We start from the raw sequence: 12,347 nt of genomic DNA on the forward strand, positions 1-12,347 counted from the left end.
TGTCAGAAAACTTGTTTCAGTTTGCTGATGGAGAATATTAGCAGCTTAATGCTGCTGAACCAGGTGAGTTAGCCGTCATGGTTCACCTGTGTGTCCAACACACACACACACCTGGTCTAAGTCCTCTGTCTCTGAATCACTTCTCTCTGTCCACAGGAGTCAGACTCAGACCATTAGACACTCTGTTCAAACTGCTGGAGCAACATTCAGGTGACACAACCAGATGATGTTGAGCAGGACGTCACCACTGAATATCAGCTTACCTCCAGTGAAGAGGTGAGAGTCGGGCTTTTACTGAGCTGTGGGATCAGAGAGGAATCTGAAACATGAACGTTCAGAAACAGAGTTTACAGTCTGTAACAGAGGTGAAGAAACAGGACCAACGTGTCTGAACGTGGGAACAGCTGAAAAATAAAGTTAAGGTGCAGCTGTCTGTCACTCTGAGTGACATTGACAATGTTCTGCTAACTGACCTGAGATCAGCTCAAAGTGCTGTCATATTTGAACTCAAACTTAAAACTAATCATTTCAGTCTGACCCATTTTAAATTTATGATTGCTAGACATTGATGTTTTAAAATGTTTTATTCCCTCTGACTGGTCTTTAATTCTTTCTATGTCCTGTTTTCCTGTTTGTCAGCTGTGGTATTGTCACCCTGTCAGTCCTGTGTAAAGCACTAAGTGTCACTGACCTGTAGGAAAGGTGTTGTATAAATAAAGGTTGACTGATTGAAGACACAGCTGATATCAGCAGCTGTGTCATCACTTCAAAGAGAAAAGCAGACTTGGTACTCTGATTAAAAAGCATATGGGGAGGTGGGGGAGTCTCAGTATTAATCTCTTCCTTCTGTTTCTCCACAGTCTTCAGACCTCCACTGAGGAATCCTCACTGATGGATGAGGACAAAGCAGACCCCTCCCCTACTCAGGAATCATCAAATGAAGAGCAGAGATATCAGGTTTTCATCTTTGGAATCACAAAGTTTTTACAGCATCTCTTCCTGCTGCATCAATACTCAGTAAAAACATAGTGTGTTATCACTTCATATCATTGTTCCACCTTCTTCTGTCTTTCAGCTTCGCTCACACACAATGGACCAACGTCTGAATTTTATCCCAGAGGAACTACAAAATAACTTCCCTCCTGACCTGTTAAAGGGTAAGAACATGTTGTTCTTACAAATACACCTCAGTGACGTGTAGCCATGATGAAGTTTAATCTTATAAACCACAGTCTTATGAACCATGTGTTTGATGAGTGAACAGGACAGTAACACAGTGAGAACAGATGCTCTCAGTCACAAACACTGGCTCCATAGATGAACATCCTCAGACAGTCTAATGAAACCAGATGAAAACCACAGATGAGATGAATCAACATCTCGGTGTTAGATGTTGACAGTACTGAAGAAGAGTCTCACCTGTCCTTTACGTCCCACACCTGGACTCTGCTGCAGGAAACAGAGGAGGGGAAACAACAAAACTATTTGCCACAGAGTTCATGCTGAGTTCAGATGTTCTGCTCTCGTCAGTGCTGTAAAAAACGATCATCATGTAAAGACAGGGTAAAGGTTGTCAGCATGTTACCTGCTCAGGGACTGTTTAAGAGAGAAAGTAGTGATTGATTCTAACACTGAATTTATATTGATCAATGTACTGTTGCACTCAATGTGACTCCTGTCACAGCCAGCTAAACTCTCTCCTGCATCACATCCTCCAAGGAACAGGCAGGTGTTGTATTTGGACAGGATTCAATATGAGAACGTGTGAAACTGAAATGGATGTAAAAATACAGAAAAGGGTTGATTAACAACCAAAACAAACTAGTACGTCATTTAAACAAGTTAGCATATCATGACGAAGATGACAGTTTCCACATCTACATAGAAGCATGAGGCTGCAGCTGGTCATGCACATGTCCTGTGCTATAAAAAACACACATTTCTCCATGATTGTCTACACCAGAGCAGAAAAACCTGATGCATGTCGTCACACATTCCTTCAAGAGACTGATGCGTCCCAGCCCCACACCAGCAGAGGGGAACATATACATGAAGGAACTGTGCCCTCTAGAGGCCTGGAAACAAATGACCAGTTCAATACATGCTGCATTAATAAATCTGTAGATTAGAGGATTAAAATGATGCATATTTACTATCAAAAATAACTCAGATTAAGATTAAAGTCATTTTAAAGTTAGAGAAATGTGAGACTGAAAATTAGAATTTCAAAGTTAAATGTTTTAATTTCTGCTGGTTTCTCTCCAGTAAAGAAGAAAAGAGACTCCCACATTCGAACACCTGGTCGAGGTGAGTGTTGAATTCAGGTTAAACTGTGTGAAGTGTGTGTGTAAAGCATCAGTCTGAAATGTTCTGTGTTGTTGTTTATATCCACAGTGAAGGTGTTTTCACTTGTTACTGGTCAAACCTGTGGTGCTGATGAAGCCATCCTGAAGAAAGTGAAGAACTACAGAGGATCACCGTGGAGGAGACCAATCACTGGGACTATGACAAACATGCAGTCCAGAAAATACACAGAGAGTTAATGAAACAAGGAGGAAGCCAGGAGAGTGGAGATGGAGAGTCATGGTGGTTTAGGATTTTTCAGAGAAGATAATCAGTGAAGCAGTTTTGGCAGAAGTGGGAAAGATGACATTAAAGTCTAAAGACTAAATGAAAATAGATTTACAGCTTCATTATATTTGACTCCCTCCTCTTGGTGAAAGTGATGACCCTCTGATAACGTCCTGATTCAGCTGCTGTAATGATCTGATGAATGTTGTAGAGAAGAATTAAAAAGCCAGCTCTAAATCCATCTCAGGTTACAGTTAGTTACAGGTCACAGGTCAGATTCACCACCACTGCTCCTACTGGACAATCTGTTCACGTCAAACTTCCTCCGTCAAAATGACTGGGACAGTTTGTGTTGATGTGACATTTAAAGGAATAGTTCAGCACTTCAGGAAATCACCTTATCCTCTGTGAGGTGGTTGTGTTATTGTGAGAAGGTGAACATTAACATCATGTCTGTGTGTTGGGATGAGGATGTGATTATCTGAGCTCTCAGCTGGTCTGAACAGGAGCTGCTGGACTCCTGTGTTCAGGTCTCTCAGGTTTCTCATGGCTTCTGTCTCTGTGCTGTACTGTCTTAAACTCACAGTAATGTTTCATTCTGTCTTTTCTTTTGCTTCTCACGTCACTGAATCTGTGTTAAACAGCCTTTGTTAAGATTTCTCAGGTTGTCACTTTGATTTGAATTCATTGTTGTATATTGTGGTTCCTGCTTTAAAAAGGTTGTGTCCTAAAATTCAGTACAAACACCTTCACGTTCTGAATGATCAATAAACTGATGCACCAACAGTTACACAAACCAGTTTAATGTAAAGTCAGTTCACATCTGTGCAACACAAACCAGTGTCGACACATGAGGAAGTGTTTAACTGTAGGTGTGGAGAGATATGGCCACAGTGTTTTAATGCATGAATTATCTCGAAACAAACTATTTATTCCTCAGATTTATTGATTATCTATGAATTCTCAGTTCATTATAAAGGAGAAAAATATTAATGGTATAAAACATTCATGAAAATCGAAGTTAAACATTTGTGTAGTAGTTGACTAAAGGTTGTTCTGTGTGTCAGTGAATATATGAACATTCCTCCATCTTAATCTTTATAAGACGTACATCTAGACGAAGCTGAACATTGAGAGCGTCCTCTGCTGGACCACAAGGCAAACTACAGATGTATTTATAAACTGAAAATGTTCAGTCCAAACAGGTCATTGATCGTGACCTGCCCCACTGACCTAACACTCATGAACACCTCCACAGCCTTCATGAACCTGAGGCAGCTGCTCCACCTGTGCTCCTGCTTTAACATGGCTGAATGTCCTCGTATCAGCAATCTATGAAAAAAAACCTGCAGCTGGTAAAAAGAGCAGATGACTGCCTCACAGTGCTGTTTCAGGGTTAACTATGGTGTGTGAGCGTGGACCACAACACCTGATATCACCTGACCAACTGTTACTGAGACATAATGATGTGTCTGCTGTAAATAACTGAGCAGAGCTGATGGTAACATCTGTCTGTTCCTGATCATCTTCTGCTCATTAAACACAGTTAGATACAGAGGATACTGTACTGAGCTCACAACCACAGCTGATCCAGTATCAGAGCTGAACCGCAACCTGTTTAAAGTGCTGCTGACCTGTAACGTACGGTTCTGTCAGGACTCTGTAACAGGTCTGTACGAGTCGTGTTCAGAGTTCTAGAACGTTTGAAAAACTTCATCACGTTCTTTTTCCTGATACAAAATTGCCTCCGGGAGCTGCGCGCGCACCTTCACTTCTCGCGTGTGTTTTTTTAGGAGTGCCGCGGTGGCTGATGGGATCGCTCCACCGCTGGTGTGGACATGTCCGCCATGTTTTCCGCGGCGCAGGGAGCGGAGCAGCCCGGAGAAACGGCCCCTACGTCCCGTTAAACCCGCACGCTGATGAGTCGTCCCGCCGGTTACCGGAGCAGCGGACACCGATGAACTCTACTGCGGCGGACACAGTCGCGTCCGGAGCGGATTCACGTCGGTATCGGTGCGGGTTTGTGACGGGATTCACGGTTCCCTCGGATTGTCGCTGATTTGGCGCAAACAATGAGTAAACTCTCGTTCCGGGCGCGAGCGCTAGACGCCGCCAAACCGCTCCCGGTTTACCGCAACAAAGACCTGCCGGACCTGACCGACTGCGTGTCCATCAACCGGGCCGTCCCGCAGATGCCCACCGGGATGGAGAAAGAAGAAGAGCTGGTACGGACATGTTTTATTCCAAACTGTGTAGCTGTTAGCTTTAGCTCAGTGTCACGGCGGGATTCACGACGAGTTTACGTACAGTTCAGTCCGTACGTCATGTACGGAGAACGGGCCACACACATGACTGTACGCAGGTTACGTAGGCATTGCGTACAGTGTACGCTATTAGCGTAGCGCCAATCAGGCTTGTACGCTGTCTGTGGCTGTGACGTTAAAGTTTTGACGTGGTTCTCATGGCAACGGGCGACGCAGAGCGCGCCGCGTCTCTGTTAGCTAAGCAGGGCTGCGTTAGCTTCAGTGTGGTGCCGGTTGTAACGGACGCAGGAGCCCGTTACCTGACAGTTACCGGCGGCTGCAGACTGACGGTGTTGAATCTGAAACAGGAGGAGGTTTATCAGGAGCTAACGCACTGAAAAGGTTAAAATCCACCGCAGCATCATGTGTTCTGTTCATCAGGAACCAGATTAACCGGTCTACACTGAGACAGGTTCATATTAATGTTGAGGCGTCCATCCTCAGGTGAACGTCCACCTGATCTAACGTGACTGACGTGAAGGAGCCAGATCAGACAGGTTACACACTAATGATTAATCACTGGCTTAGGGTGATAATATTCATTATTGATTATGATTAGATCAATCATTAAATTCAGAAGGGACTGAAATTATTAACAGATGATCATTGATAAAGTGATTAGTTCTCTGTCTGATGCACATGAAAAATGAAACATGGTTGTCTCTGGATGTGACAGAGAATAAACATCTTAGTTTGACGAGTTGTATCATGTGATAGGCTACGATCCAGAAATGTTCCAGGTCCTCGGTCTGAACAGGATCAGGTTCCTCATCCTCATCTGTTTCTCTGCAGCCGGTCTCTGAAAGACCTCCGTGTTTGTTTGGAGCAGCAGTTTCTTCTTCTGTGGTGTCCTGTCCTGGACTCCATGACATGAACCAGCTGCAGAGATTCCTCTGATCAGCCTGAGTCTGAACCGGTTTCTCCTCTGTAGATAACAGAGGAGAATGGTTCTTCTTCGTTGGTGTCGTTAACTCTGTAGTGTGTATTCAGGCCTGTGTGTGTCTCTGGTTGTGTTTCAGGAGCACCACCTGCAGAGGGCGATCTCAGCCCAGCAGGTGTTCAGGGAGAAGAAGGAGAACATGGTGATCCCCGTCCCTGAGGCGGAGAGTAACACCACCTACTACGACCGCCTGTACAAAGGAGAGGTCAAAGTTCCCAAACAGCTCATACACATACAGCGTGAGTACTGCTACATATACTGCACCTGTGCGAAGTCACATTGCCAGCTGAATTAAAGCTGGATTAAACTGAAACACGTGTCATGTTTTAGTTGTTGAGTCTGACTGATCAGTCTCTGACGTGTTGACCTCTGACCTCTACAGTCAGCTGTCAGCAGCAGACATATGAAGCACATTCTCACTTCCTCTTCATAAACCTCACAGTCAGTTATCTCTGACTAACTGACTCGTGATCTCTGTTAGGCTTCAACTCAAACTGATCCCAGGTCAGTTCACTGACATCAGCTCTGTGTGCTCTGTGTGGTCTTGCAGCTCTGGGTCTGGACCTGGAGCAGCCAGACTACGACATGGACTCAGAGGACGAGACGCTGCTCAACAGACTGAACAGAAAGATGGAGATCAGACCTCTGCAGTTTGAGACCATGGTGGACCGACTGGAGAAGGCCAGCACGCACCAGGTAACACTGAACACACACCTGAACACTAACCCCCAGAACCAGGTCCTGTAGGACTGAAGATCCTGACTCCTCCTGACCAGTTCTCAGCTGACCCCTGTGGTTCAGGTTCTGATTCCTCAGGTTCTGACCTCTCTGTGGTTCTGGTTCTGGTTGTGTTTCAGCTCGTGTCCCTGTCGGAGGCGAAGCTGCTGCTGAACGAGGATGACTACCTGCTGAAGTCTGTGTACGATTACTGGGTGAGGAAGAGGAAGAACTGTCGGGGTCCGTCTCTGATCCCTCACATCAAACAGGAGAAGAGAGACGGATCCACCAACAACGACGCCTACGTGGCCTTCAGACGCAGGACCGAGAAGATGCAGACCAGGAAGGTGAGTCCACACCTTCATCCTCAGGTAAACGGTGAAGACTCAGACTCTGACGACGTGTTTGTTTCCTCAGAACCGTAAGAACGATGAGGCGTCGTACGAGAAGATGCTGAGGCTGAGGAGAGAGTTCAGTCGGACCGTCACCATCCTGGAGATGATCAAGAGGAGAGAGAAGTCCAAGAGAGAGCTGCTGCACCTCACCCTGGAGGTGGTGGAGAAGAGGTGAGGAGGGGGGAGGAGGGGGGAGGAAGAGAGTCTCACATTAAAGACGAACAGTTTAACAAAACAGTGAAAATGAGTGGACAGTGTGGCTCTGTGATAACATGTTTCAGTATGAGTCAGCACCTGTCTGTTACCTGGTGCTACAGTAGAGTGATGTCACAGCTCAGGTGTGCTCTCTGATTGGCTGTGAGGGTTCTAAGTGAAGGGCGTCCTGATGGTGTTTGCTGTGTTCAGGTATCAGATGGGAGACTTCAGCGGAGACGTCCTGAGAGAGGTCTCACTCCCTCTGGTGGAGAAACCTGTGTACAGCACCTCCACCTCCCTGAGCAATGGGATCAGACACAAAGCTGACGTCAAGGTCAAGGTACGGACACTCACCTGTCTCCTCCTTTAATCACCTGTCTCTTCCTCACTCACCTGTCTCCTCCTGACGCCTCAGTTTGTGTTTCTCTCTGTTTCAGATGCAGAAGAAGTCGGAGTTGCTCAGAGACGAGCTTCCCCTCGACCTGCTCAGACCAAAGAAGAAGAACATCAGACGGGACAGGTTGTATCCTCCTCAGAGACGTCCTGGCCGCCCCCCCGGTCCCTACACCGTCAACCAGGCCGACATCAAACAGTACGACTTCCACAGCTCCGGAGAGGACGAGTGTCCGCCGCCACCACTGGTCAGTACCTGTCTGATCCTCCCTGATCCAGCTGTGGCTGTTAAACATCTGTCTCGTGTTGAAGCGAAGATCCAGCTGTGGTTAAACATCTGTCTCCTGTTGTGTGTCCTCAGTCTCCCCCGTCGTCGCCTGATGAGGAGAACAATCCTGACGGAGTGTTTGTCTTCAGGAGGAAAGCTGGATGTCAATATCTGTCTGTGAGTTTGTTACCAGAGGAACCAGATCAATAATCACTGAGTGACTGCAGTGACCAGTGCTCAGTAATGTTCTCAGTTAGTGCGAGCGTTGATGAAACGTTTCAATGTTTGATGATCAGTTGTTTCTCTGACGTCTGCTCTGTGTGTGTTTGTTTGCGAAGCCTCGTACGGAGCAGACGGGTGGAGACGACCGCGCGGAGCTTCTCCCTCTGTGTCTGCGTCACTCTCTGACTGAACTGTCTCGACCTCCTCACTGGACGGGACTGAGCCGCCGCAGGATGGGACGAGGAGGACGGTAAATCCGACACGTCCCAGCTGTAACACAGTCTGATCCAGTGAGAGACTGATACGAGTTATTGTGCTGATTCAATGTTAAAGGATGTTCACACACAGCTGCTGAAACACGTCTTCAGTTCACTGCCACAAACTGACTGAAGGGCAGGTGCTTTTACTGAGGCGTCAGAGAATGATTAGCTTCAAAGCTGAGCAAACAGCAGCTGAATCTTTTTGTACACTGAACACTGCAGGTCACGTGTTCGTAGAAGAAGTGGTCTCCATTGACAAAAAGACAGTTCAGCACATTTTGCACGAAAATGTGAACATGACAAAGTGTGTGTCAAACCTGTCCCAAAAATTCTGAACCTGATCAGAGGGAAAAACAGTTTCTGGCCCAAAAACAAATCCCAGTGTTTGATCCCCCTCCCTGTTCACCTGATCCAGCACCGTGAGACTTTATCCTGAGATCAGATCTGTGCTCAAAGGAACACAAGTCTGTGTCAGCAGTTCAGAAAAGAACGACTGAGGTTCTGACACAACTGTCTGAAGAAGACCGACTGCACTTTGAGTGAGGACCTGAATGCAGCGGCGTGTTGATGCAGAGGACACTGAGATGTTTATGTTCAGTGAAACTGGATTATAACGTCAGTCTTTTATTATTTAATAGCTGTACCTCGTCCTCTGCAGGAGGACACATCAACAGAACTTAAAGGACTGAAACTCACATGACAAACCCCAGACTCAGGATCGTCTGTCTCTACATTAAAGCTCTGAGCTCAGTGTTTCTGTTCATCTCAGACCTGAGGAATCAGTTTTTTCTAATGATCACCGGGTCGAGGTAGAGCTGCGCGGTACGACAACAACCTCCTAAAAACATACGAGATATATTGTCAGGGTTCAGGTTCCTGTTCAGGGTTCAGTTTTCAGGGTTCAGGTTCCAGGTTCCACCTTCACTAACCAGTCTTTTTCTCTCTGATCAGGATCATCCTGGACCGAGCCTCCTCAGGTCTGGATCCGGTCCTGAAGCAGCTGGACTGTTTAGCACACCCAGTCTTCAGGACCAGAACCGGTATCTGTGTCCACCGGGACCACTTGGCGACCCTGGACCGGAAACCCCACCTGACCTCAGGAACCAGCCTTCCCTCCCTGACGGAAGTCCTGAACAGTATCCAGAACCTGAGGAGATTCTGCTTCAGACCCAGACAGGTCCAGGAGCAGAGGGAGGGGGGCAGAGGGTTCACACTGGACCACAGCAGACTCACCTGTCGCCTGTCACCTGACCACAGCTCTGGATCAGGTGAGTCATTAGCACAGACGTGAAGGGGGTGGTGGATTAACCTGGTCTGGACCGGTCTGTAAGAACTGGTCTGATCTGAGTTGTGTTTGATTTATGTCAGAGATGGTGTCTGTGTCTCTGAGTCTCTGCGTCTCTGCCCAAACCAGTTCAGATCGGTTCAGTCAAGTTCAGTCGGGTCTGGATTGGTTCAGTTCAATCCCTTTCAGATTGGTCCGGTTCAGTTCAGATCAGTTCAGTTCAGATCGGATCAGTTCGGTCCGGTCTAGTTTTGAAGCAGAAGTTTAAGTGGACTCTGAGACTCCGGAGCAGTGGTTTAACATGCAGTGTGTGTGTGAACCAGCAGGGGGCATCACAGAGGAGCAGTACCACAGTCACCAACAACAGCTGGTCCAGATGCAGAAGCAACAGCTGGAGCAGCTGCAGCTGCAGAACAACACAACTTCAAACAGACTCAACGCGCTGCACAGAGCACAGGTAGGTCGTGTGTGTGTGTGTGTGTGTGTAGCATTAGATTAACATGTAACACAACAAACACTACACACTCAGTGGAAGGTACACAACACATGAACATGACTCAACCTGCAGAGTGGAAGTGTTCAGACGTCGTCTGTGTTTCTGTTTCTGATGATTCTCTGTTTGTCAGACGTCTTTGATTAATGATTAGTTCATTAATAAATTAATCTGACTGGTTCAGAGTCAACCAATCACAGCCCAGCATCAGCTCCGCAGTGTTACATTTTATCATTCATGTTTGGATTAGTTTATGTCTGGTTCTCAACCTGGTCTCTCCTGTTCTCCTCTGTTCTCCTCTGGTCTCTCCTGGTCTTCTCTGTTCTCCTCTGGTCTTCTCTGTTCTCCTCTGGTCTCTCCTGGTCTGGTATCTAGTCCCTCCGGCCCGGTGAGTCCAGCTCAAAGACTCTGGACTCTGCCAGTGCTCAGTTTGCAGCGTCGGCTGTGATCAGCGCTCCTCCTCCTCCTCCTCCTCCTCCTCCTCATGGTCACAGTGAGATCAAACCCTTCAGGACCAGTGTGAATGGAGTCCATCCTTCAGGTGAGCTGCCTCACCTGTCTGAATCTCGTAGGGTCAAAGGTCACAGAGACCTTCATGGTCCTGACGGAGAAACATCGAGTCTTTGTCTAACACATTCAAGTCATGTGATACAATATTCCTGTATTAAACTCCTCCTCCTCCTCAGGTCCCTCCAGGCCTCCGTACTCCTCCTCTGTCAGCAGGATGGGGCTTTCAGCTCGGGGGTCGTTGTCCTCCTCCTCCTCCCCTCAGTCCCTCCCCAACCAGAGGAGCCAGGTGGGGGCCGTCTCCCCCGCCCACCCCCGCCGCTCGACCCTCCGCCCCCCCAACGTCTGCCTTAAAGCTCGCCACCGTCGCCGCCAGCCTCGACCGCGTGCCCAAAGTCTCCACCGCCAGGTAAACACCCACCTGTCCAGGTAAATATACAACTGTCCAGGTAACCATCCACCTGTCCAGGTGAATATACACCTGTAATCACCTGGCCAGGTGAACACTTTCTAAATCCACCTGTTGACATAAACAGTTTAAATAGAGTAATAGTTGAGTTTAAAAGTTATTTTATTTGAGTTTTAAAAACTTTCACCTCGTTAACGTTCTGTGTTGAAACAGTCGATGATGGAACCTTCTGAATGTTTGGTTCATTAAATCAGTTAAATCAGTCGGTCACTTCAACGATCGTATTGAACATCCTGCTGAGCTCTGATTGGATGGATGAGTCATGTTACGACCTGCAGCTGAGGCCTGAGGTGTTTCTGTTTCATGTTTGTCAGTTTGTGTTAAAGTGCCACCTTGTGGTCAGTGTTTGTACATGAAGCACATGAAGGTAGCATCATATCATAAGTTCTGATCAGACTCTCAGTGTCGTCATGAGCAGACGCAGGTGATCCAGGCAGCTCCTTTCATTATGTTGTTTGCAGAGCGCCACCTGGAGGCCCATCGGCTCCGAGCCAGTGGAGACAGAGTTTAGTGTTGATGAGACTGACGTCCAACACTAGTTGTTGTGACTGAGTCTACAGGAGGTTTTAAATGTTGGAGGTCTGACGTCAGAGGTTCTGCCTGAACCCTGTGACCTGCAGAACCAGAATCTACCAAGTCCAGAGTTTGAAATCTGAGCGTCGACATGTGGCGGCTGACGGACGCTTCCTGTTTCCTCACAGAGACGCCAACGAGCCGGAGAGACGTCTGAACGGACTGTCTGAGACCACACTGCCCATGGAGGTCACATAACATCGTATCCCATCAGCCCCTGCTCCTCCTGTGACCGGTGAATGTGACACGCCGTGACCTCCCGCAGAAGAAGAAGAAGATGGCGTCTCTGAGTAGAATCAGAAGCTTTTACTGAGTGTTGATATTATTCTTATTGTTATTATTGTAATAATTGTTGTACAGTTTGTAAATGTCTCTGATGTAAAATAGATTTTCTCTTCTCATCATGTGACTGCAGAGTCCACTCTGATTGGTCCACAAACAGTCCCTTCACTCTGATTGGTCCATAGTCAGCCCTGTGTCTTCGCTCTGATTGGTTATTTATTCTCCTGTTTACATTTGTTTTTTTCTTTATCTGCAGTTTTTTCTCCCGCAGATGAAACCACGTGTTTCCTGTTTGTCCCATGATGTTTTTATTTTGTACCTGTCTGCCTCTGATCACTGAACTCATCCAAATAAAAATATGCATCTTGTAAACACACGTGGACGTGCAGGTGAAACAGAGAGTTTTTAATAAGATGAGCTGTGGAGGTGGAGTGGGACAGAGGCTGAACCACAGCTCCCCTTCCTCCCCCTCAG

The 12,347-nt window shown here is 47.1% G+C and overlaps 2 protein-coding genes across 7 annotated transcripts in view; both read left to right on the forward strand.

Moving 5' to 3' along the window:
* LOC127140919 (uncharacterized) overlaps positions 1 to 3,317 on the forward strand; it is a 67,895-nt gene extending 64,578 nt beyond the window's left edge. The window contains exon 15 of one of the 2 annotated variants that reach the window (XM_051068912.1): positions 2,395 to 3,317. In XM_051068912.1, the coding sequence (XP_050924869.1) occupies positions 2,395 to 2,543 (149 nt within the window). In that variant the 3' untranslated portion in view covers positions 2,544 to 3,317. Of the gene's footprint in view, positions 1 to 156; positions 782 to 2,394 lie in introns of those variants that run through there. The other variant, XM_051068913.1, reaches the window with a different exon arrangement.
* A 1,024-nt stretch (positions 3,318 to 4,341) lies between these two features.
* epc2 (enhancer of polycomb homolog 2 (Drosophila)) lies at positions 4,342 to 12,249 on the forward strand. Of its 5 annotated transcripts, none has more exons than XM_051068916.1 (14): positions 4,342 to 4,796; positions 5,894 to 6,053; positions 6,365 to 6,510; positions 6,672 to 6,878; positions 6,949 to 7,097; positions 7,332 to 7,461; positions 7,559 to 7,762; positions 7,876 to 7,959; positions 8,121 to 8,254; positions 9,216 to 9,532; positions 9,876 to 10,006; positions 10,418 to 10,583; positions 10,729 to 10,978; positions 11,480 to 12,249. In XM_051068916.1, exons 1-14 carry the CDS (start codon positions 4,644 to 4,646, stop codon positions 11,568 to 11,570), a joined length of 2,322 nt encoding a protein of 773 aa, XP_050924873.1. In that variant the 5' UTR covers positions 4,342 to 4,643; the 3' UTR covers positions 11,571 to 12,249. The 5 variants fall into 5 exon arrangements, with proteins under 5 accessions (XP_050924873.1, XP_050924872.1, XP_050924874.1 ...); XM_051068915.1 differs by having other exon boundaries at positions 4,354 to 4,796; positions 9,873 to 10,006; XM_051068917.1 differs by having other exon boundaries at positions 4,356 to 4,796; positions 9,873 to 10,006; positions 11,720 to 12,249.
* The last annotated feature ends 98 nt before the right edge of the window (positions 12,250 to 12,347 follow it).

Source organism: Lates calcarifer, unplaced genomic scaffold, assembly GCF_001640805.2.
Source record: "Lates calcarifer isolate ASB-BC8 unplaced genomic scaffold, TLL_Latcal_v3 _unitig_5449_quiver_691, whole genome shotgun sequence".
NCBI lineage: Eukaryota > Metazoa > Chordata > Actinopteri > Centropomidae > Lates > Lates calcarifer.

Coding starts and splice junctions, on each gene's coding strand:
- epc2 (XM_051068915.1), top strand. CDS start 4,644: ATGAGTAAACTCTCGTTCCGGGCGCGAGCGCTAGACGCCGCCAAACCG. Junction 4,797..5,893: donor TGGAGAAAGAAGAAGAGCTG/GTACGGACATGT, acceptor GTTGTGTTTCAG/GAGCACCACCTGCAGAGGGC. Junction 10,584..10,728: donor GAATGGAGTCCATCCTTCAG/GTGAGCTGCCTC, acceptor CCTCCTCCTCAG/GTCCCTCCAGGCCTCCGTAC.